Source organism: Python bivittatus, unplaced genomic scaffold, assembly GCF_059951505.1.
Source record: "Python bivittatus isolate LINGU-HERP-01145 unplaced genomic scaffold, Pbiv_v1 ctg000410_np1212, whole genome shotgun sequence".
Taxonomy (NCBI): Eukaryota; Metazoa; Chordata; class Lepidosauria; order Squamata; family Pythonidae; genus Python; species Python bivittatus.
Window position 1 is genome coordinate 15,568,270 of NW_028277067.1, and position 24,559 is coordinate 15,592,828.

General features: G+C 42.6%; 3 protein-coding genes across 5 annotated transcripts; all 3 read left to right on the forward strand.

The window, feature by feature from the left end:
- The first annotated feature begins 1,149 nt into the window (after positions 1-1,149).
- On the forward strand, positions 1,150-7,909 carry THAP7 (THAP domain containing 7). Its single transcript, XM_007443520.3, has 5 exons — positions 1,150-1,217; positions 2,994-3,073; positions 3,445-3,597; positions 5,271-5,387; positions 5,949-7,909. The coding sequence occupies exons 2-5, from the start codon at positions 2,994-2,996 to the stop codon at positions 6,502-6,504; spliced, it is 906 nt and encodes a 301-aa protein (XP_007443582.1). The 5' UTR covers positions 1,150-1,217; the 3' UTR covers positions 6,505-7,909.
- Positions 7,910-10,305: 2,396 nt separating this feature from the next.
- On the forward strand, positions 10,306-14,820 carry LOC103052018 (E3 ubiquitin-protein ligase TRIM39-like). The gene is made up of 4 exons (XM_088143578.1): positions 10,306-10,958; positions 12,372-12,667; positions 13,018-13,074; positions 14,036-14,820. The coding sequence occupies exons 2-4, from the start codon at positions 12,391-12,393 to the stop codon at positions 14,560-14,562; spliced, it is 861 nt and encodes a 286-aa protein (XP_087999704.1). The 5' UTR covers positions 10,306-10,958; positions 12,372-12,390; the 3' UTR covers positions 14,563-14,820.
- Positions 14,821-16,269: 1,449 nt separating this feature from the next.
- On the forward strand, positions 16,270-22,751 carry LOC103052493 (butyrophilin subfamily 3 member A1-like). 3 transcript variants are annotated; one of them, XM_088143582.1, is made up of 4 exons: positions 16,270-17,752; positions 17,844-18,488; positions 20,041-20,145; positions 21,601-22,751. In XM_088143582.1, exons 2-4 carry the CDS (start codon positions 18,212-18,214, stop codon positions 22,119-22,121), a joined length of 903 nt encoding a protein of 300 aa, XP_087999708.1. In that variant the 5' UTR covers positions 16,270-17,752; positions 17,844-18,211; the 3' UTR covers positions 22,122-22,751. The 3 variants fall into 3 exon arrangements, with proteins under 3 accessions (XP_087999708.1, XP_087999707.1, XP_087999706.1); XM_088143580.1 differs by having other exon boundaries at positions 16,271-17,456; positions 18,190-18,488; XM_088143581.1 differs by having other exon boundaries at positions 16,270-18,488.
- Positions 22,752-24,559: the final 1,808 nt, after the last annotated feature.

Consider the following 24,559-nt stretch of genomic DNA (forward strand, 5'->3'; position numbering starts at 1 on the left):
ATCACAGGGAATACCACAGCTTGCACAATTCTGATCTTTCTAGGTATGGACAGATCACAGCATTTGAATATCTTTTCCAAGGTCTTCATGGCTGCTCTACCCGAGTGCTAGTCTGTGGCGTATTTCTTGACTGCTTGTTCCTTTACTGTTAATGATTAATTCTAAAAGGCAGAAGCTATCCACCACTTTGATATCTTCATTGCCAATTCTAAGGCTGGTTGTTGTATCTGTTGTCATTAGTTCGGTCTTCTCTATACAGTATCTAATTTTAGCCCCATTTTTTCACTTTGCTCCTTCAGTTTTATTTCTAGACTCTTTACATTTTCAGCTGGCAAACTAGTGTCATCAGCATAGCACAGGGTATTGATGTTTCTTCCTCTTAATGTTATGATTAAACGACTTGCTTAAAAAAGAGAGTGCGGATTTATTTATTTGATTTATATTTCGCCTTTCCTCTTTGTGTTAGTGTTAGCCACACTACCCAACCCTTTAAAAAATTGAACCCGCCCTTGCACAGCCCGGCGGCTTTTAATTGGTCCTAGTTTGAATGATAGAAGGTACTGGCTCGCGGAAGGCAACAGAGGAAGCGTGGATTGGACAGAAAGGAGGGCAGTTACTAAGAAACCAGTATCTGTCTGTAGAGATAGGAACAATAGAGAGCAGCACTTCCTAAACAAAGATGCATACCAATCACACTATTCCCTTCCGGGGTAAGCAGCAAGCATGCAAACCACAGAAAAAAAAGGAAGCTGCAGTTAACAGAAGAAAGCTTTTATCGCCTAAACATCCTTTAAAAAAAAAACAACCCGCTGCTTTTTCTACCTTAAGTTTTATAGAGTCTTTTCAACAGCTTCCTTATTATGTAGGAGAGATGAAGGCACTTATTTTCCCAACAGCTAAAAATCAGGACTCCTCCGTCTGCGAATTACAAAAAGCCGAACGAACATTAAACGGCAGCAAAGAGTTTTCGGTCTCCATTGGAGGCCATCTAAGGGATTCCCCTTCTCTCTGCAGCCCAGATGCGGCAAACTTACGAAAGAGCTTCCTGAGACATTCAGGTACGAAACCACCACTCAGCAACGGAGCCTGGGGCGCTCTAAACGTTTCTATCTCTAGGCCGCGCTCGAACTCCCTTCTCGCGAGAAGAGCCGAGGGTCTCCTTTCCGCTTCAGCTTCCCAGCCGCGCCGGCGGTGTCCCGAGCAATGGGAGTGGGGAGGTGAGGTGCCCCGAAAAAGCAACGGAGAAGGAGGGGGCGCCGCGGACCCCCGCGACGCCCTCCCGCAGCTGCTCCTGCGCGTGCTTCCCCGTCCCCGGAGGACGGCGGCGTGTCACTTCAGCCCTGTCGCGTCAGCTCCTTTCTTCCCTCCAAGAGGGCATTGGGGGGGAAGAGGATGGAGCGGGCTGCTGTGGCCACCCACCTTCACGCTCCATGCCCTCCCCGCTTTCCGGCTGGGCTTGGGCGAAAGGAGGTCCCCGAGGCGCGCCCCGTCCTTCCTTTAGATCTGGGTAACATGGCTCTGGAGTCGAGCCCGACTCCTGGTGACGGCTGGCACGTCCATGCAGTTTTCTTGGCGGTGGTAGGGATGGGGGTGGCCGCTGCTTTTCTCCGAGATGTCTTTGTCCCTCACAGCCCCGGGTTTCCTGGTGGTCCTCAATCCAAATACGAACGAGCCCCGACTCTGTTAAGCTTCCAATGTCAGATAGGTACAATCAGCATTTTTCCAAGTCCGTGTTCTCAGTGCATAACGGCATAAAAATAAAGGGTGAATCTCTCTGCAAAGGGGGTCTCCCCAACCGAAGGGCTCTTAGACATATTAGAAATCCAGCAGCTAGATTGAGATGCTACTCAAAGCAGTACGTGGTGTGCTTGCTTGTGGCTTAGCCTATTCTATGAACTTGCTCTTGTGGCTTGCAAGTTGTATTTTATGTTGATGTGACTTATTCTAGAAACCGTGGCCTAATCAAAATAGAGCTTAGTAAAATGCAAAGCCAGCCTTGCAATTGCAGCATCAACGTATCTGGCATCAGGCTGGGGAGGTAAAGTGTATGTCTAGGATGGTATTAAAAGTGGCAGGCAACAGAAGCATGAAGGTCTCTAAGTAACCTTGAGGGATCTAGCCAACGTGACTGAGTTGTAGTTAGCAAGGCAGTGCAGAAGGAGAACTCTTCCTCTCAAAGGCTTCCTTAAAGCTTAACTACTTGAATGGGTATTTTTAAAAACTAAAGCTAATGCACGTTGTCATACCCAGGAATGATTTCCATACATTAATCTGGCATTGCATATAATGGAGTTGCCAAGCCCCCGAAAAAAATAGGAATTCTTCTCTTAATTTACTTTTATTGTTGTGGGGTTTTGTTTTTTTTTAATTTGTTCAGTTGTGTTTGATTCTTGGAGACTGCCTGGACAAGTCCCTGCAGTTTTCTTGGCAAGGTTTTTCAGAAATGGTTTGCCATTGCCTCCTTCCTAGGGCTGAGAGGAAATGACTTGCCCAAGGTCACCCAGTGGACTAGAACTCACAGTCTCCCAGTTTCTAGCTTGATGCCTTAACCACTACACCAAACTGACTCTCTACTTTTATTGGAAATACCCCTAAATTTGTGGAACGTATCATGAGTCAAAATATTCACCTTTCTCAGAGCCTTGGTTTCATAGATATTTTGAGAAGGTAGATGTGAACATTTGTGCAATTTACTGGTATATTTTGCAAGCCAAAATAATGGATGAACAATACTTCCAGTAGCTAGTTAATAGGCTGTGATTTCATTATCCTGCCCAGCTGCTTATCTCAAAGTGTTAAAATTTAGCTCTAAACCATTCTGCAAAACTACATATAGTCCTGCTTTCAACAGTTGTTGGTACTAAATATTAGGACTTCTTTGGTGTAACACAGCCCGGTTCTGGAGGCTTCTAGTCTTATCTCTTCTTCTTAAGAAGAAATGTATGGCTTAATCCTCAGGATAGTGGGAGTTACATGTTTTTTTTCTCTTGCAGATGCCCCGCCACTGCTCTGCTACTGGCTGTTGCACCCGTGATACACCTGAAACACGCAATCGAGGCATTTCTTTCCATCGGTGAGGAGTGATTTCATTCTTTGCCCTCCTAGACTCCCACTCCCATATTGAGCTGAGGCTGGGTAGGATTAGTCTGCTATAGTTGCAGCGTCATATGATATCCTAGCATCGTAAAAACAAGCTTTGTAGGATCAGTGTTTTTAAAAGATGTAAGAACATAAGCTGTGCCCTGCTGGATCAGTCCCCAGGCCCATTTAATCCAGCAGTCTGTTCTCACAGTGCACAACTGTCCACTAGTCTCCCAGTAGATGGCCTTGAGAGGCAGTCACACTACCATCAAGGCTATTTTACTTGAGCTTGGGAAGAAGATATCCATAATATTGCATGGGACCTCTGATCTCCAATGAATTAATCAATATCTGTTCTCACAGACTGCCAAAGGACAACCCCCGGCGAACCACATGGTTGGAGAATTGTCGGCGGAAGGACTTGAGTGGGCAGGGTCTTTGGGACCCTGCCTCCAAATATGTTTACTTTTGCTCCAAGCACTTTGAGAAGAATTGCTTTGAACTGGTGGGCACCAGGTAGGTTATTAAGATAGTTAAAAAACATGAAAGGGCATGCAGAATTAAAGTAGACAGTTCGCAACTGGACAGTAATGAACATCAAGGTAGACAATATCTTTCCTATGGAGAGGAATGTTCCTGCTAGGATACCTGTTCCATCTGACTTTATTTTAAAAAATACTATGAATATGGGAAACTACCTTGCTGCATCGGGCTAGGAACCAGCCATAAACCTTTTTAAGTGTGGATGGCAAAGCCCAGTGCTTTCTCTACGAATGCTTCCCTACTTTCCTGCCCAGAGAAAAGACAAAGCTGGAGAGGCAATAGGTATCAGTCTCATCAGTTTTGCTACAGTCACTTTGTGAAAACAGCCACAAACACGATATGAGCATTCCAAATGTGTCCACACACCCAAAAGGTTTACCTACCTTTGAGATGCCTTTTTTCAGCCTTTTAGCTGAAAAGCTAAAAGTCTCTTTCAAGTCAAGCTCAACCTCTGGTAATTTTTATAGGCACATCCATGTAATTTTCTTGGCAGCAGTATGGAAGTGGTTTACCATTGCCCTTTCTAGGACATGTTTTGATTTCTCCATCTAAACTACAGTCCTGGTTGTTCTCTCATAATCCCCCATCCCAGTACTAACCAGACCTGACCCTGCTTAGCTTCCAGGCCCAGAAAAGGTGAGCTGCATGCTTCTACCTGCTAAGACAGCAGGGAGTGAGGCTAGGGAAGGGAAGTCAAAGTGATCTGAGGGCTACTTAAAAAAAAAAAAATGTTGAAAGCTTGGAAACCAGTTTGGTTTGTTAAGGATGACCAGTTTTCAGTTTAAAATATTTTGCCAGGAGTGAAAAGGGCAGAATACCAGTATGAGTTAAATTCTGAAAATTTAGAATGTGATGACTCCAGCTGGAAATCAAGAGGATTTTTCTTTCCTACAGCAAGAGCGGCAAATCCTTAGGGTGACCAGCTACAGACTCGTGTATCACATTAAATCTGGACTCTTCTCCTGCCCTAGTAACTCCATTTCCCCAAATAATAAGTGTGAGGGAGATCTTGAAAAGATCTTGGGTAGTTGTACTAAATGGTATTGCCAGAACAGATAATAGGCTTAATTTGGTAGACATTATTTCAGAACAAGAGTTCTGTGTTATAGAGGCCAAACAGAATTATCTCTAAGGGAAAGGGCTAAATATATGTGGCCAAAATTAATTAGTTTGTTTACTTAATCTGTACACAAAAAAACTGGACAAATAATACTTAAAACAGAATGTACAGGTAATCCTTGTTTAACGACCACAATAAGGACCAGAAAATTCATCACTGAGCGGGGTGGTGGTTAAATGAATCACATGGTTCCCCGTTGATTTTGCTTGCCAGAAGCCAGCTGGGAAGGTCAGAAGTGGTGATCACATGACCGCAGGACGCTGCAACTGTCATAAGTGTGAGCTGGTTGCCAAGCACCTGGATTGCATGAATGCGGGAGACCGCTGCAACGGTCGTAAGTGTGAGGACCAATCGTAATTATCACTAAGTGAATGGTCGTTAAGCGAGGACTGCCTGTAACTGGCTAATATCCAAGGTCCTGTGGCTCTCAGAAGACCTGCCTTCTTATCCAGCAATCCACAGTCCAAGTACTGGGCTTTCTGCAACCAGTAACAGTTTGCATGTATGTGGGTTGTTTCCTTTGTAGCGGTTATCATCGTCTCAAGGAAGGTGCTGTTCCTACAATATTTGAGCTTCATGCAAAGCCACGCCGGAAATCAAAGCTAAACAGTTCCAAACTTGCAAAACATCAGCAGAAGCAGAGGTGAGTCCTGTTTTTCAGATCTTATGTTCTCTGTAATCCTGTGCATATTTATTTGGAAGTATGTCACAGTACATTCAGTGATGCTTACTTCTTGATAAATAGTATAACATTAATAGCATAATCTCTTAATCCATTACTGGATTAATAGTAAATTTAAAAGGAATTTTGTGTGTTATAGAATGGAACTGTGCGATCTGAGATTGGGACCAAGGGAAAAGATATGGATGAAGCTAAGAATATTAAATGTGGAAAACATCAGTCCCAAAATATAATGTAATGGCTTAATTGGATCATTTATTTCTTCTGTGATGTGTATCCCCATCTTTTTATATTCTTGCAACAGTATGTTATGAGAGTTACTTACTCAGGGCTGCCTAGAAAGTTCCTTGTTTTCCCATGGCCAAGCCTCTCTCCATATTGGCTTCTTACAGACTTTAGGAAGAATATGTCCTATATGGGCTTCCAGCATCTGCAATCATGTTTTTCCCAGATGGTTACTCTGCATCACAGCTTATGCAGCTGTTACTTCTCACCTGACCCAGATTCTATCCTTTTTCACAGCTGTGGCCCCTGCCCTGCAGAGGAGACAACTCCATTGTGTATGGACATTTCCTGTTTCCCTGTGCAAGAGCTGCCAAGTCCTGGGGCTGCTCCCACTAGCGGTGAGCCTCGAAGCCAGCCCAACCTCTCAGGGTCAGAACCAGAGAGTTTGGCCACTCTGTCAGACATATCTCTGGAACAGTCACCAGCTGCTACAGGCCAAGAAGAAGCCTCTCCTTCTCCAGCTCTCCCAGAACCTGTGGGGAATCCATCTCAACCTGTTTCTCTCTCCCTCTACATGCTGCGGCTCCCACCCCCAGCTGGTGCCTACATCCAGAATGAGCACAGCTACCAGGTGGGTAGTGCCTTGCTCTGGAAGAGGCGGGCCGAGGCAGCGCTCGACGCTCTGGGAAAAGCACAACGGCAGCTGCAGGCCTGCCGGCGCCGTGAACAGAGACTCCGCCTGCGCATCTGTGAGTTGCAGCGTGAACGGCGGCCATACAACACTGATGCACATCGACGGCTTAAGGAACACCTGCAGGTCTTTGAATTGCAGCTACTGAATGACATTGAATAACTTTTGAACGGGCCTAAACTCATCTTGCTTTGTGTGCTGGTGTCACAAGCTTGGGCTGTCTATTTCCCATCTCCAAGCTATGTTGTATCAAAACTTGGGGCTCTACAAACTTGCAACCTGCTTGATGCAACCCTCTTTCCCCTTCACCATTCATGTTTATATCTGTAAATAAAGATTCTTTTGTATAAGTAGATGTTCCCAGCTCAGCTGAAAGATACCTGGTTGCTTGAGGACAGATTCAGGAAAGGCTGTTATTTTGAGAACTTCATTGTGGTGCTGCCCTAGAGGGTCATAGTATTTCTTTAAAAAAGCTGCTTGACGTCTTGAATTTAGGGCTTGTCATGGTAGCTGAGTAGAAGAAAAGCCTTCTTGATGCTTTTCTTTCAGTTATAAGCCTGTACAATATGAAAATCTTGTAAAGTACTATCTTGTCACAAAAGAACTTCTCCCCACCAAAAATCAACAAAATCAGTATATATGTAATATATATGCATGTATCATACTGCCAGACAAATATGGTAATAATTTAAATCTAAATTACATAAAGAGGAAACTTACCTCTTTATGGTAGGCCCCCTGAAGGATAATTTTGTACAAATCATTTAGCTGTTTTAGTATGTAAGCTGCCAGGCCATAAACTTAGACATCGCATGAAGCAAAGCTAATTGCTGGAGCTAAGTGAAGCCTAATCTAAATATTAAATTTCAGGAGAATGCCTCAGTACTGAAACAATGAAGAGAAACCTTTGGTGCACAAATTATGTATGTTTTGAATAAGAACTTTTCTAGATGTGCTCCTGAAATAATGCTTTCCAAAATGTCTTATTCACTACACCGGATGTTTTGGATTCTCATTCAGTTCTGTGTCTGGAAGACTGCCTGCATGCAAGAATCTCTTGCTAGATCAAGGAAATGGTCTTCAACTCTAAGTAAAATTATTTTTAAAAAAAATATTTTTATTAAGAATTTTGATTATAATACTAATAAGTAAAATCACTTCCATGGCTTGTCTAAACATACTGGGATTAGTCAAGGTTCTGCCACCTCAAGAGAGCCATCAATATGCTTTCAAGCCTATAGGGAATGTCTGGATGTGGCTTCATAAATATTCCTCTCCTTGAATGTTTAGCTTTCATTTTTAAAAAGCAACATCTAAGCCATTTTTCTTATGAAGATAAGGGAAAGTAAACAAGCAGAATTCTGCTCAGTTGTGTGCTCATAATATTCTGGCTGAAGAGCACATAGGCCAAGCTGTGGGGTCTTATAGTTTGTAGATTTTAATGTACTAATATTTAATACAATAAAATAAACTGAACATAGTGGAGTATCTGCATTTCAGCTGATATGCACCAATTCTCTGCTTTTCTCAAAGCTCCGTTTTACATAAAGATCTTGAAGTGAGAGGTAGTGTGAGAGATTATTTCCAATCAAGGGACCCCAAACAGGATTCTTGATATGACTGCCCCCCCCCCCCAATCCTGAAGCTACCTAATTTTTTTAGACCTGGCAAAAAGAAACTTGTAGCCTTCCAGATATTGAATTAATACCAATTATTGCAAATGACAAGGGATTCTTGCAGTTTAACAATATGTAGAAAGCCGTAAATTCCCATCTCTATTTTAAACTCTGCACACATCACTGCTATGGGAAGTTACCTGTTCCTCCAGAGGAGATGCTGTGCTTGACATACACCAGAATGTTTAAGTTTTCCTTCTAGCCAAACACCAAGCAGTGAAGCAAAGACGGTCCTATAATCTACAAGTCAATTAAGATAGTAAAAGTTCTCTGAATGAAAAGGTCAAGAGAAGAGCAAAGGTAAGTACATACCAGGTCTTGGTCTAGGTGGTCAGTCCCAGGAAATAAGGCAATTGTTCTGGCAGTTGCTCACAGGATAAAGACATTTCCAGCAGTGGTCATTTCTCAAAGGCCAGCTTTATGTATGTGGCCTCGTGCCTACCCTAAGCAGGTAGACTGCACTGGCTCAGTTCATATGGTAAGTCTGCTAAGGAGCTTCATTCATTCATTCATTTTAGAAGAGTACAAGATATAAGCAAAGTACCAAGATACACAATAACCACATCAAACTAAATCCATAACAATAAAAATGATAAAAACCAGAAAAAGAAGAACAAAAAATCTTTCTACATACAGTTTATATGGTAAGTCTGCTCAGAAGCTAAAATAACTAATGAGTACCGGAGGACATTACCCCCAAGAATCATAGATATGGGATATAGCTGAGTACGTAGTTATCTAGGAAGCATAATCGTTGCTTACAGCTCCACTGAACATGATGAAGTCCTGATTGCTCTAGTGCCTGGTAACCTAATTTGAGCAAGTCTACATATGCCAGAATTCCAACCTGTATTTCTTTTACATGGTTTATTTATATGATTTATATGTTGTCCCAAACATAAGAGACTGGGTAATTCACAAAACAAAACAGAAAAATCATAAAACAACCTATCTGGTAAAAAAAATATATATATAGCAGTAATATAAAATAATTGTTTACTTATTTGAGTCAACAGGTCTATATATTAATCTTAAACCAAGATTAATATACAAAAAAATCACAATAAGTCTCTTTCCCTGTGTAAGATTGCCTAGTTCTTCATGGAATAGGGGCAAAAGTAAAGGTAGTTTTTAAAGTGGTAGCAAGAACTATGTGTTTTCAAGTGTTGCATTAGTCTGAACCCAAATTTCTATAGAGCTGGACTGAGGCTTTTTACTATACCCATTGCGAAACAGATCTCTAAGGCCAAGGAGCAGCACAGAACAAATTCCTACCACCACCTTTCTGACAAAAATAACCTTTTGGTTCAATTGATCAGCCTAAGTGAAGTTCAAATGATTAAAAACTATGTGGATTATATCTGTCTGTAATATATACTTACAATCTTTTTGGAGACACTTTGATGTTATGCCCTGAAAAGATCTTTTGCCTGCACTGTTGGGTACATCATCCGTGTCCATCAAATTGTTCCCTTTATGGTGCAAAATAGCAGATGGATTACCTGGAGTCCTCCTTTCCATCTCTGTTATGCTGTTAAGTACTTAAAAGGATTAAAATTGGAACAGCCAAAGGCCACTGCCTTTGGGACAGTCCATGCTAATTATCCACAGTATTGTTTCCAGTGGCTCGGGAAAGTTCTGTGCCTTTTGATAATGTATAAAGTATAGATAATGTAAACTTCTGCCTATTGTTCATGTTTCTGCATGTTTTTGCCTGCTCTTTGTCCCCTTTTGCCACTTAACTGTTTCTCGATGTTGATGTTTAATAAACATCAAGCTATATTTTTGCTCGCTGAATTTAGTGGCACTGGGCGCTTGCTCTGATTGGGATATAGGGATTGACTGGAAGTGTGCTGAGTGCAAACTAAACTGGAAATTACTCATAGTAATTTTCCAACATGCACCACACACTTAAATGAGTGACTGGACTTTTGCATAATTCATTAAATGCAGAACTACTAAATGGGCACGGTTCACACAATATGTGAAGACACAAACAAAATTAAGGTTGTGCAAGTGCTGCTGCTAGAGATTTAATTGACCCATGTGTGTTAGGGAGGCTGGTGACAAAACGTGCCTCATGATGTCACAATGCAATGTAAACCATGCAAATTATGTACCTGGGTCAGACATCGTGACCCAGGAGTGTAATGGCTAAATATGCATCATGACATCACTGCATACCTGACTTCAATTGTCCAATAACCTGGCTAACTGAGGATTGATAAGAGGAGAAAACCGAGCACAAGAGGGTAGCAGAGTACAAGATATGAGAGCCTGGACTGAGCAAGTGGTGGTGGGGAGGCTACATCCAGAACAAGGGCCGTGGTATCAGCAAAGCAAGAGAACTCAAAGATTAATTAACTTACCCAGGGGACTACATTTCCAGAAACTTTAGAGGAAAAACGTTTTTTACACATTAGGATTTTTTTTTTTTCATAACGGGCCCCAGCACCTCAATTACATCTAGTACCGGTTTGGAGGCATTTTCAGGTAACTCGCCTAACCCGAAGCCAGCAGCAGCAGCAGCAGCTCCCCGACCTTGGCTGATGTCACAGGCTAGGACCGCTTTCCCAAGAAAATTGCAAGGTTGGGTCCAGGAGGTCGTGCTCGACTTAAAGATTTATTATTTTACATTGGGAGGTGGGAAGGCTAACTTCCAAGAAACTTTTCCGCGCCCTTACCATTGGCAGGATGTCCCCCGCCCCCTTGCTTTTCCTGTTCTTGGCCGTGTGCCGGGACTTCCCGGCCCCGGCCCAAACGCTGCTTGAGTGCTGCGGCAGACGATCCCCTCTCCCCGCTTCGCTCGGCGACCTAACTTTCACTTTCCCTCTCCGCGCTGGGCAGCCGCAGACGGCGGCGCCCGAGCGGCGACTTCCTCCCGGAGTCCCCTTTCCTTTGCTCCGAATTCTCCAGGCCGGCGGCGGGCGGAGGAGAGCGGTAAGCGGGCGGGGGCCGGGAGAGCTGCCTTCCCCCCCTTCCTGGATCCGCGCCGGTTCTCCCGCCCCACCCGGGACCTCGACTGCAGCCGCCGGTTGGCACGAGCGACGCTCTGCTGCTGCCCTCCGAGCCGCCACGGAAAGCGCTGCCCCCTTATTCACCGGCTGCCGCCGGGATCACAAGGGGCGGTGCCCGCCTGCCCTCCGCTTTCCATCCTGGGCAGAGAAGATGCAGCACAAAAGGAACAGGCGGAGGGCGGGAAAAGGAAAAGGAGAGCTTCTGGCGCAGCTCTTAAGGTTCCAGAGCAGTGTTTCTCAACCTTGGCAACTTGAAAATATGTGGACTTTGACTCCCAGAATTTAGTCCACACATCTGAAAGTTGCCAAGGTTGAGAAACACTGTTCCAGAGACACTGGTAGGGGTCACCACTCGGCCAGCTACAGTGCAGCAGGCCGGAAATGGAGGGAGTCAGGGCGGGGAATGGCTGAAAGAAAGAATCAGCCTTGGCCGGCCTTCCTTTCTGCTTTCTCTTTTTTTCTGCTACCCCCTAGAGACCGAAGAAGGTGGACAAAGTCTGATGGAGCTGGCTTCTCAGGAGGCCTGATTGCCCCCCTCCCCTTTCCACAGTACAGCTGTCATGATGATAATTCCCTCCCTCTCTTCTGAAGGATCTTTTGATCTTCTCCCCAACCAGTCTGGATGCTTTCATTGGCTTACTTCTCCTTTATGGGTCCTACAAGTTGGACCTCAGTAAAAGTAAAATGGTCCAAAGAGAAGTTCAGTTAATCTGTTTGGCATTCTAAAAAAAACCAGATCCCAGACATTGAAGGTTTGGCATCCTCTCACAGGAAAAGCAATTTTCCTGTGGAGTTCAGACATAAAGAAGTGAAAGTTCAAGTTTTCATCTTCACACCAATCTTTTTCATAGTATTAACAGGAAGTTACTCTTCAGCTTAAAAGAGCTCTTAGATACTTATAAAGTCAGTTATCATATCCTTCCACATAGAAATAAATTATGAAGGGGGATAAAGAAGAATGTATATTGAGAGGCACTTAGTTACAAAAGAGAAAATGGTCTTTCTGGCTAAGAGAGAGAAAGGTTTTCTGCAGCTGCTTTTCCTCTTGCCCACCTGTTCTTCCCGGGAAGCTGCATCTCCATGATCCTCTTCTACCTGGCTAAGGAGGCTGTCTTGTCTGTTTCTTTCTGCAGCATCCAGTGGAGCTGCTTATTCTTTATCATTTGAAAATGACACTTGTGGTTTTCTGTACATTTGTTCAATTTTTAAAGATGCTGAAGCCCTGCTTCCTTTCTATAGGCCTACTTTAAACTTGGACCACACTGGCTTTTGTCCCTTTAATCTGATTTGTACAGAGCCTTTCTACTGCATCATTTACCTTTTTCTTTTTCTTCAGATACATCTGAAAGGACACAATGTCCCACACTCCCCGCTGCAAACTAGTTGACTATTTTGAAGAACTGAGTGAAGACGAATTCAAGAAATTTAAGATGCACCTCGAGGACTACCCGCTGGAGCAGGGCTACAAGCCCATCCGTCGCTCCAAGACTGAGAAAGCTGCCTACATTGAAATAGCCCGATACATGACTGAGATGTATGAGGATGCCAAGGCCCTGAAGATGACCGTCAACATTCTGGACCGAATAAATAAGAAGGATCTGGCTGCAAGAATCCGAAAGGAGATGCCGGAATGTATGTAGAAAGAGCCCTGCTGTGTACTGCTAACTGTGTGGAAAACTGCTCAGCAATACAGCCCGACTTGCTGTTCTTCAACTGTGTTGACTGGGAATGATGGGAACTGTAATGCAATACACTTGAAGGGCACCTAGTTGGGAGAAGCTGTTTTAACCCCATATTAGTTCTTGGTGGGAAAGAACCTGATCCTGATCACATCAATTTAATGTTGTAACTCTTGTGAAAGCTACTTTTCTCATCCACGTGACTGTGACAGAAGGACAAAAGGGACAGCTAATTGGCTCACTCACTCATTCATTCATTTTGTTTGTTGGTTTTAATAAGAATTGACTTTTTATTTCTAACAGATTTCCTTCAGTCTCCAGAATCAGACAATGAGACGTTTTCTGGATCTCAAAAGAAAGGTTAGTTGTCCATAGACGCATTAAGTGGCTTCCAAATACAAGACTTCAGTCAAGAAGAAGAAGGCTGATCCAAATCTCCTACCAGTTCTGTGGGTGAATCAAAAGCCCAGGATGTCAAAATCCTGGTGATTCTGCAGATGCAAAAGATTTTTTGTTCTAACTCTTTTCTAAATGAAGTGGCTGGGAAAAAAGGGGGACTGTGGAAACTAGGGGTGGATTTCTGCCTGAAGGAATTCCAAGCTTTAGTGGTCTTTTAACACATAAACTAGCCCTGATGTCCCAGTAAGAGCCATAGCTCCCATGACGTACCTCTAAATGACTCCCCCAGATGCCAAATTAAGGTGAAATCTCTCAAGATCCACAAATATCACAACCGTCCAGTATTTTTGCATAACATTTCATGAGGTCTCCAGGTGAGATTTCCAATATTTTTGTCTTGCTTTAATTAGGTGAGTGTACCACCACACAGATTCATCCATTGGCAGCTCTTGCCTAAAAAGATTGCTGATCCATGATCAAAAATAATTGTTCTAAGTATTTTTTTTTCATCTTGTGTCTTCATATCTTCAGCTTCTTGATAATGCTGTAACCTTCCTCCTTAAAAGACAGGAACCATTTTCTGTAATCCAATATTTTAGAAGGAATGCCCCAAACCTACAGAATTGTTTATAAGTAAATCACACTTGGTTCCTGGTGACAGCATCTATACAGTTTTCTTGGTGGCATTATGGAATAGGTTTGCCATTGCCTCTTCCAATCTAGACTATGTCATCGGCACTCCCATTTGGCTCCCCATCCAAGTGGTAATAAAAATTGTACCTTGTTTAGAGGCCATTAAACACTTCAGCAACTCTCACAATGTTACATTTGTCTTTAACCTAAATTAACCCTTTCCACTAAACCTGCAAAACATCAGTGGAGTCACCATCACTTCAACCTATACTCTGTCTCTTCTCTTTAGTGGAGGTGATGCTGGATCCCAAGACAGCTTATCCCACCCTCATCCTTTCAGAAGATCGGAAAAGTGTATATATGGGCGAGCGAGCCCAGGATCTTCCTGACAATCCTGAACGCTTTAATTTTGTCCCTTGTGTTCTGGGAGCAGAAGGCATTGATTCTGGGACTTCAGAGTGGGTGGTCGAAGTGGGCAAGGCCAAACAGTGGGCCATTGGTGCTGTCCGCGAATCAGTAGAAAGAAAAGGATACTTATATATGACAGCTACCCAAGGATTTTGGTTATTGCAGCTGATGAATGGAGAATATAAGGTTTCCACCACACCTATGACCATTCTTCCACTGTGGAAGTCAGTACGACGGATCCTGGTTCGCCTAGAATTCAGTTTAGGCAATCTAGCCTTTTATGATGTGGACTCTAAGGAAATTATCTTTACTTTCAGCTATCAATTTTCTGAGAAAATGTTCCCCTTCTTCCTGATCTGGGACAAAAAAAATCCCTTGAAAATCAGTCCAAGTGACTCCAGAGGGTAATTTGGGGAAGAACAAGGAGAAACAGGGTTGTGAAATGGCCCAACTTGAACCATGTTCTGTTCAAACTTTGAAGTGATTGCCGTTAGATTCAGTGAATCTTACTTCTGATTAAACACAGTAGAATTACATTGTTAATTTCTGATTTCTGCTCCCTTTGTTCTCTTCATGGGGACATTTTAAGCCCCTGAGTCTATGTATGAAAAAAGCTTGAGAAATAAAGCTTGCAAAACATTTATCCATTATTTATAAAGATTCCAAAAACAATAATATATGTTCACTGTGATTTTTTAAAAAAGGACTTTGAGAGTGAGGAATGGGATCAAACAATCCTGGCCTGCAGACATGATATGGGTCAACATTATGGGATGGAACAAACCTAGGGCTGCTGGGCTGTTCTGGTGGATCTGCAAAAAAAAATTCTTTAATGAAGAACATTTCTTGAGAGGATGGGTCCAAGTACAGTAACTCCCAAAGTGGGGAAAAAAAGATTTGTGCATCTTCAAATGGTGTGTGTAATGGTATTTGTAGACTGACCCATAGAATGCAGAGTTGGATTTCTGCACTCTGCTGAAGCAACAGCTGTACCTTTGACTTAAGAGAGGTTTCTTACAATCATTTGCAAGCAATTTTGAATTACTGTACGCTATAGATGGTGTACTTATTCACCTCTACAAAATCACTGCAAGTGATGCTGGAATGCATATCCCAGACTCAATATTGGTTAGCTGGTACTCTGAAGTATGTGAAGATTGGGAACACCAAAGCAGTTCAACTTTGTGGCAGCTGAAGAGCTTGGTAGGAATGGAACTGATGTCAAAATGAAAAATAGGACTGCTTGCCAAATGGATTTCTAGCCAGGCATTTGTTCTTTTCCAAGTGTCCTGTTACGCCTATAAAACCTTTCTAGCAAGGAACTTGCAACTCTAAAAGGATTTCATTCATGCAACTTATTCAATGCACTTAATTCATGAATGCTGCTCCTCCAAGCTAGCCTCTTGGTCTAGCTCAGTGGTTCGCCAACATTTTGGTCTCAGGAGCACTTTACATTCTTAAAAATGATTGAGGGTTCCAAAGAGTGTTTGTTTATGTGGGTTATATCTATAAATATGTACTGTATTAGAAATTAAAACTCAGAAATGCTAAAATATTTGTTTTCATGGATCCCCTAGAAGGGTTTCTGGGACCCCCAGGGGTCCCCAGACACACTTTGAGAACCACTGATCTAGCTAATCATCCTGGTCTAAATACAAGTGTGGGGAAAGAACCACAGAAATAGTTGCCTCTCCCACCCGTAGTAGTGTGTATTCTAAACACTAAGTCTCATGCTGTTTGATAAGAATCTATTTGTGCCAGTTTGAGTCATGTTCAAGTAATGCATCCAAACTATGGTTGCCTTTCCACTGCCAGGAGACAACCAGTGCATTTTAGACATCCTCCAGGGACAGAGTGAATGGCAACCGAAGTGCCCTCTGCGTAGGCTTCATTCATCAGCTGGAGCACAAGGTCACTGGGAGGTTGCGCCACCACCTCCCACAAAGGATATTGTGCTGCCAGCCTGATCTTAGAGACCAAACACTAACACCTCTTTTCACTCCACCCTTACAAGAGCCAATTGAATATCAGGAATAGCTGGATTGAGTCTGCATGTAATGTGCACACTCAGTGTGGACATAACCTGGACTCTTTTCAGAGAACAGCCGCATACAGATTTTCAGAACTGTGACTTTTAAAAATCTTGGGAAATCCTCTGTCAGGTAGTTTATGCATGTCAGACAGCTGGAGAGGGAAGGCATCAGACGGGTAACCCCAAATGGGACTGGATAGGTTGGTAAACAAAAATAATGTGTTTTACTGAAAAGTCAACAAGCAATAAGGTACAGGTATGGAACCAGGTGTACAGCACCATTTCAGATGGGAGACATGACAAAAGTGAGGTGTGCGGATTTAGAAAAAAGAGCAGAAGTTTCCATGAACATGCACCAAGCTTTTCAGAGCAAGAATTCATTCAAAGTCTGCAGAGTATCACCATTATTCTACAGGTCACTTTTTTACTTTCCTTGATTATGGGTAAAACATAAACAAAAATAAAAATCAGGTTATATTTTGGGGGAAAGGGGTTCTGAAAAGCTTATTGGAGAGGAAACACATGAGAACCACAGCTCCCTTCTCAGCTGTTTTTACTGGGGTTCGTTCCGCTACTCAGTCAAGACCAGGGCCCCCAAAGAATTTATTTGTAAAGACTGCAGAGGCTGGCCGGTCACAAAAAGGACCCATTAGCAACACTCCCAGGGTGGAAGACACCCTCCCGCCGCCAGATGCAGGCTATATCTACTTTACAGGAACAAAGAGACTCAAATTACAAACAGATTAATGGTTACAAGCTCTGTGTCAAGCAACTCCATACCCAGATACAGATGAACTCGTGGTAAGATAAGCATAATATAATAAGATAAGTAAGATAAGTACGATAATATTAGGAAAAGCATGGACTGAGCAGTTTCATATCTCTACTGCGCTATGTGTTAGACGATACCAAGTGCACAGCCCTCTCTATTTCTCACAAGCTTCAATGAAATGAAAGGACAAAAAGGGTTTTGGAAGATGGAAATCATTTTTTACAGTTCTAATGTCTTCGGCGGCGGTTTTCCGGCATACGCAGGCAGCGGTCTTACACATCCAAAGCTCGGTAGCTTTACCTGTTTATCTCTGCAGACCAAGCTACTAGAGAGGCTGGTTCGGGGATGATGGGAATTGGCTTCATTGGCGACCTAACTTTCACTTTCCCTCTCCGCGCTGGGCAGCCGCAGACGGCGGCGCCCGAGCGGCGACTTCCTCCCGGAGTCCCCTTTCCTTTGCTCCGAATTCTCCAGGCCGGCGGCGGGCGGAGGAGAGCGGTAAGCGGGCGGGGGCCGGGAGAGCTGCCTTCCCCCCCTTCCTGGATCCGCGCCGGTTCTCCCGCCCCACCCGGGACCTCGACTGCAGCCGCCGGTTGGCACGAGCGACGCTCTGCTGCTGCCCTCCGAGCCGCCACGGAAAGCGCTGCCCCCTTATTCACCGGCTGCCGCCGGGATCACAAGGGGCGGTGCCCGCCTGCCCTCCGCTTTCCATCCTGGGCAGAGAAGATGCAGCACAAAAGGAACAGGCGGAGGGCGGGAAAAGGAAAAGGAGAGCTTCTGGCGCAGCTCTTAAGGTTCCAGAGCAGTGTTTCTCAACCTTGGCAACTTGAAAATATGTGGACTTTGACTCCCAGAATTTAGTCCACACATCTGAAAGTTGCCAAGGTTGAGAAACACTGTTCCAGAGACACTGGTAGGGGTCACCACTCGGCCAGCTACAGTGCAGCAGGCCGGAAATGGAGGGAGTCAGGGCGGGGAATGGCTGAAAGAAAGAATCAGCCTTGGCCGGCCTTCCTTTCTGCTTTCTCTTTTTTTCTGCTACCCCCTAGAGACCGAAGAAGGTGGACAAAGTCTGATGGAGCTGGCTTCTTCAGAGGGATTGCTATACTTGCCTGTTTTCTTTTCTATAGGCCTTCCTTAAATTTTGACCACATCGGCTTTTGTCCCTTTAATCTGATTTGTACGGAGCTTTTCTACTGCATTATTTACCTTTTATATGTACCTTTTATAGATACACCTGACTGAGGGCCACAATGTCCCACACTCCTCGCTGCAAGCTAGTTGACTATTTTGAAGAACTGAGTGAAGATGAATTCAAGAAATTTAAGATGCACCTCGAGGACTACCCGCTGGAGCAGGGCTACAAGCCCATCCATCGCTCCAAGACTGAGAAAGCTGCCTACGTTGAAATAGCCCGATACATGACTGAGGCGTATGAGGATGCCAAGGCCCTGAAGATGACCGTCAACATTCTGGACCAAATAAATAAGAAGGATCTGGCTGCAAGAATCCGAAAGGAGATGCCAGAATGTATGTAGAAAAAGCCCTGCTGGTACTGGTAACCCAAGGCAATTAAGCTTAAGCTTAATTCCTTTGTTGGCCTCTGTTCCTCTTTACACATTGGCTTTCTAATGACATTTCTCTCAAATTCAGAGTGTGACAACTGCCTTTACATGTTGTCAGTTGGAGGTATAGAGCAAGGAAGCGTGTCAGTCAGCAGGAGGAGAAGGAAAACAGACGTGAAGGTAGGGAATGCAGTATAGGTTCTATGGTGAGATCCATCCTGTTCTCTGCAGCTCACATCCCACCTCTTGTTTTGGCTGATTCACTATCCTAGCAAACCAAAAGCACCAAGAAATTGTTTTGTGATACAATAGTTATCCCATCTGTTTTAGCTGAGAGATCTACCTCCTCGGACAAACAAGAAATCTCTTTACATTTTTATTTTGGGATTTGGGATTTTGATGAAAAATCCTGATGGTCAAGTTGTCTCAATGCTTGATACTCAAGCCCTCCATGGACTATTCAAACATAGATATTGTTTTAATGTCTGAAAGGCACACATGTTCATAGAGAACAAACTGAACATACTAAAAAAAAAAATCTTAACTGCTTTTACTTTTAATTCACTGGATTATAATTCATGCTGTCCTTTTGCTCACTGAGAACTGGTGGTTAGCTAAAATTGATCCTGCTTTCTCCAACAGCCACCTCTTCCTTTTCTCAATTTTTCCATTCCTGATAAGGAGAAAATTTTTATTAATTTGCAGCGCTACAAACAGATTTTCAGAGGCATAGATTTGAAAACAAGACCCAAGGAAAAAATGTGGGAGAGTGAAACTGGAAAAAAAAAATCCTGTAGGAAAAAATGGAGTACTGTAATGGTGAAAACTTAAAAATGTGGTGATTGTAGGATAGCGGCTAAAGTGTTGGATTGGAATCCTGGCCAATCCTTTTAGCCATGGGCCTCAATGGGTGATTTTGAGCCAGTCACTCCTTGTAAGCTCAACATACTTCAGAGGGTGAGGATAAAATGAGGAAGACTTCCCCATATATGCTTCCTTGAGCTCCCGGAGAACAGGTGGGATATAAATACTCTAAGTGGGGCTCCTATTTACACTTCTGCTCACAGAAGGGGTAGTGATGGTGATACCATTGCTACTGAAAACAGCTGTTGAGGTTTAGGAAAGAACAGTGGTTGTCCAGCCTGTTGTCTCTCTTTGAAGAGAGATGTGCCTTCCTCTTCACTACTCCTTATTGGAGCCCCATAGTTGCAGGAGGTTCTGCTAACTTTCTGGATAACTCTAGCCAACAATACCACCCAATTTGCTGCCCTCCAGATGTGTTACCCAGAGGATGGCAATTGAAATCTAGTGCATTTGGAGACATCTGGTTGGGAAAAGCTGTTCTACCCCATATTGTTGCTAATTTTATCAGTTGGTGCTCAGTGCATTAACTCAGTGTTAATGCATTAACTTTTCTTGCCTATCAAATGGTTGCAGAAGGAATGAGAGGAAACCAAGTAGGTTCAGCTTTCTTTCATTTGTTTTTAAAAACAAGAATGACCACTTATTTCTGACAGATTTCCTTCCCAAACCATCCACCATGACCAAGAAAGAAAAAAAAGAACGAGAAAAGAAGATAGTGTCAAATCTATGTGACAAGTTTTCTGGGATCCAAAAGAAAGGTTAGTTGCTGGTGGATAAATTAATGTGTCCCCAAACAAAAGCCTTGGGACTGGTGCAGCAAGAAGGACAGAAGTAGATCTGAATGCTTGTCTCAACCTCTGAGTTAAAATGTTCTCGACCTATTCTTAGGGCACCCTGAATAATGCTGGCATTAAAATTGTTGTTAGCCTTTCCTGATAGGCCAGGTCAGGGAACAGACTACACAAGAAATACTGGAACTCTTCTTTATTGAATTGAAATTATCTGGAGACTTATTCAATAAACTATTTACTTCCTTACCACTTTATTGAGATAGACTATAGTTACCAAACCTTAAAAGCGGACAGGGTTTTCTCTTTCTTCCCTCTTATACTGTAGAAAGTCAAGATGGAGTCACTTAAGTTTCTTTCTAATATGTTCTTCCTTTCTGGGGTTTAATCCATGTTTTGCTAACTGCTACATTCTTTCTCCAAGGTTATCTCTGTGATTGTCTAGAATTGTAAATGCTTATAGTACCCTTATTGCATCTTGTCTGAGGGTTCACACTCACATCCCCCTAACAGTAGTACAAACATTCCAGTGTTATAACTACATGTCCTCATGGCATTGCCTTCATCTCAATACTACAGCTGCGGTAGTCTGATGCAGGCGGAAGGAAGGAAGGAAGGAAGGAAGGAAGGAAGGAAGGAAGGAAGGAAGGAAGGAAGGAAGGAAGGAAGGAAGGAGGCTAACTTTGGGAAAGAGAAATGGTTAAGGTGAAGTCTAGCTAGTGACCATAGGACGGTGGCATGCCTGGGCCTCCCAATACTCCCCTAGGTCACCTCTGATTGCACCAACTACTGACCACCTGTCTTTGCCTCCAAGGTAATAGGTGGGAAATTGTAACAGTACCTTGATGCTACTGGAATAAGAGGGAAACAGTACTCATTTGTTGCTCTAGCTAGTGATAACTTTAGGCTATCTCATGGATTAGGGATGAAATATAGAAACAATGGGGGGGGCAAGGGGAGCAAATGATGAAAGCAGTGCCATACTCTTATGACACAAGCTCCATCCCCTTTTATACATGCATTGTGATGTCATGCACATGTGTGAATGTGGCAGAAGTTACAGCGCAACCCTGCTTTTCTCATTTTGATGGAAGTCTGCAATCCCATGAATGACTCTGATGTGGGAGCAAGGATGAAAATCAGTTTTACGGGGACATGATTATAATTAAGTTCAAGTAACAACAGTGCCTTAGAAAAAAAATAAGCTTTCCTGGCCCATGTCAAGAACCAAGAAAATTGAGAGCTTACCAAGAATGTACATTCTAAATTGTTCATAGGTTAGTACTTCCAGAAGTATTCAGAGATTTCATTTGTCTTTAACTTGAGTTGACCCTGCGCTCTGTTTCTGGTTAATTATATAGTGTTGTTTTCTCAGTGGGGTTAATTTGGAAGATATGCTAATCTCTTCTTTATCTATAACTTTAGTGAAAGTGATCTTGGATCCCAAGACCGCTTATCCTGCTCTCATCCTTTCAGAAGATCGGAAGAGTGTACACATGGGTGAACAAACCCAGGTCCTTTCTGACAACCCTGAGCGCTTCCGTTTTTTACCAGGTGTCCTGGGAGCAGAAGGCATTGACTCTGGGACTTTAGAATGGGTGGTAGAAGTGGGCAAGGCCAAAGAATGGGCCATTGGGGTTGCCCGGGAATCAGTAGAAAGAAAATATCCAGAAGACATCACCGTTACTCAAGGGTTCTGGGTACTGCAGCTAGCAGCAGGGGAATACAAGGCCTCTACAACCCCTCCCATCCAACTCACACTGTGGAAATCACCACAACGTATCTTGATTATCCTGAAGCATGATTTTGAGATCCTCTCCTTTTACAATGCTGACTCAATGCATCATATATTTACTTTTAATTATCCATTTTCTGAGAAAGTGTTCCCATTTCTCTTAGTGAGGGACAAAGAGACTCCCTTGAAAATCTGTCCAAGTTCAACATGACAAGACATGGAGAGAATAAGGAAAACAAATTTTGAATAATTTGTTTATTTACTCTGGAAGAGTTTCCTTTAGAATAAGTGGGATTATTGTTTTGTTGATCTTTGATTCCTTTCTCCTTGCTTGAAATGCTTTTTGAACCTATGAGTCTATGAACCTTTTTGAGTCTATGTCTTAATAAAGAATAAGGAGATGGAGATAGGGGGATGGATGGATGGATGGATGGATGGATGGATGGATGGATGGATGGATGATAGACAGATAGGGTTTTTAATATAAATGCTGATAAAAAAATTTAACTTTCCATAGCTGTTTTCTCATTATTTTATTCTGCATATTTTTACATAATGTCTTAATGTAAATTACTGTGTTCATTGCTGATTTTGTTCTGAACCACTTTGAGATTTTAAAATATGAAATAATAGAATATATGTAGCTCAGGGTTGAATTTTTTGGTGCTCTCTGAGCTTGGTTGTTTGCCTCCAGATGTTTTATTACCCAACTAGGTAACATCATCAGTGCAAGTGAGTGTGGGGTTTGCTGCCTGTTTATGCGTAGTAGCTTGCCCTGCCAGTTCTGCTGGGGTTGTGGTTTCCTCCTTGGTGGTTCCCATCTACTCCCACCAAAACTGGCAGGGCAAGCTACTACATATAAACAAGCAGCAAACCCCACACTCACTTGCATTGATGTTACCTAGTTGAAACGTCTGCAAGCAAACAACCAAACTCAGAGAGCACCAAGAACTCCACGAATATGAAACAGTGTACAAATTTTTAAATTAAATAACTAAATTAACAAGTTTAGCATTTATTTTGTCTTATTTCATGTTCTAAACATTTGAATTGCTTTGAGTTCTTAGCTGAGCAGAAAGACAGGGTATGGTATAGATTGATTAAATGATTTAATGATTTTGATTGATTGATTGATTGATTGATTGAATGGATGGATGGATGGATGAATGAATGAATGAATGAATGAATGAATGAATGAATGAATGAATGAATACAATGTGGACAGTTGCTCCTAGAATATTGTTCTTCTAGTCTATATTTTGACATCAATGGGCGAAGACTTTGCCTATTCTTTCTGTGATTTTTCATCTGGTTGATATGAACCCAAACTTTACCTTTGGCAAACCATGAGCCTACCCAAGTTCAAGAAATTAATTTCTTTTCCCAACCTGCCTGTCTCTAAGTAATATAAAAGTTAATTCTGTTGGTGGGAACTCAAGAGATTTAATTTGTCTTGAGAACAAAAGTTTTTGTTATGCCAATTTGTTCATAAAAATACTATTTCAGTCCCTCACCACTTAGCGCCATAAGGGCTAAAGCAATATGTAAATCTTACTAATAAATAAATCTGCTTCTGGATGCAGAATGTTTTGCTTGTACATTCATAGAAGTCACTAGATCTTGTGTTATTTCATGTAAATCAAGTGTCTACCAATAGATTTTGAGTCACATTCTCATAATAGCCAAGTGTTTTTTCATCTGAGACATTTGGAATAATTTTAAAATAAACTTGGGCTAGCTGTTCAGAATTTAGCTTGGCCAGAGACTGGTTCACTTTTGCTGTCCGCAAAATAATAGTATTTTTTTTTTTTGTATAGTAAATAATCTAATATCTAGATTGGCCAGTGTTGGGCAGAGATTTTCTATAAACCTGTCTTCAACAAGAGAATGGAGGTATAATGTTAAGGTGATCATCACTATCAGGACAACCCCTAATTTTGATATTTATCACTTTGCTTAAGAGAGACTCTGATATAATCAATAGTACTTTTAATTTAATAAAACCTTTCTGGCAGGTTTTGAAATTTAGTGCATTCATTGTAATTCTTACTTTATATTTCAAAGACATTGATATCTAAAAAGTATTAGAGCTAGTAATAAGTACTGGCCTAGTCGAAGGGGTCTTCCTTTCTCTGTGAAGTAGCCAGTAACATGCAGAGCTAGTCTGTAAGCAAGTAAAGTGCCCCGGCCAGAACAGACAAGAGCATCTGAGGCAACCTTACAGGAAAAGTCTACTTTCAAACTGCAGCAGGAAAATGCACAGGGAAGTCCAATCAGCAGTAGAAGGAAGGTCAGTAAAGGCAGATGTCTGTTTCTACCCTCAAAACATGGTTGTTGACCCATTCTGGCAATAGGGTAACCAGGCAATGCAGATTGAGATGTTTACCAAAGTAAACTAGCGATCGCTATGATTAAACTGAAATCTGAACCTGGGTCTCTTCACTCCCACCCATCAACTGAACCACAGGGTCAACCTGAATCTCTGATTTAAAATTCCAGGTAAACAACTCATGGTGCAGTTCTTCCAAAGCCTTTATTACAGATAGCTTAACGATTGTAGCAGGTTTTTCTTGTGGAAAGGAGACACATTGAGGAGCCACCAGGATGAGGCACTATAGAGCTCATATTCACAGGTCTCTGCATCTACCA

Excerpts from the sequence above, each read along its gene's own strand:
- LOC103052018 (XM_088143578.1), top strand. The coding sequence starts at position 12,391 with ATGTCCCACACTCCCCGCTGCAAACTAGTTGACTATTTTGAAGAACTG. Across the intron at positions 12,668-13,017 it reads CCGAAAGGAGATGCCGGAAT|ATTTCCTTCAGTCTCCAGAA; the intron begins GTATGTAGAAAG and ends TATTTCTAACAG. Across the intron at positions 13,075-14,035 it reads TTCTGGATCTCAAAAGAAAG|TGGAGGTGATGCTGGATCCC; the intron begins GTTAGTTGTCCA and ends TCTTCTCTTTAG.
- LOC103052493 (XM_088143581.1), top strand. The coding sequence starts at position 18,212 with ATGTCCCACACTCCTCGCTGCAAGCTAGTTGACTATTTTGAAGAACTG. Across the intron at positions 18,489-20,040 it reads CCGAAAGGAGATGCCAGAAT|ATTTCCTTCCCAAACCATCC; the intron begins GTATGTAGAAAA and ends TATTTCTGACAG. Across the intron at positions 20,146-21,600 it reads TTCTGGGATCCAAAAGAAAG|TGAAAGTGATCTTGGATCCC; the intron begins GTTAGTTGCTGG and ends CTATAACTTTAG.
- THAP7 (XM_007443520.3), top strand. The coding sequence starts at position 2,994 with ATGCCCCGCCACTGCTCTGCTACTGGCTGTTGCACCCGTGATACACCT. Across the intron at positions 3,074-3,444 it reads CGAGGCATTTCTTTCCATCG|ACTGCCAAAGGACAACCCCC; the intron begins GTGAGGAGTGAT and ends CTGTTCTCACAG. Across the intron at positions 5,388-5,948 it reads AAACATCAGCAGAAGCAGAG|CTGTGGCCCCTGCCCTGCAG; the intron begins GTGAGTCCTGTT and ends CCTTTTTCACAG.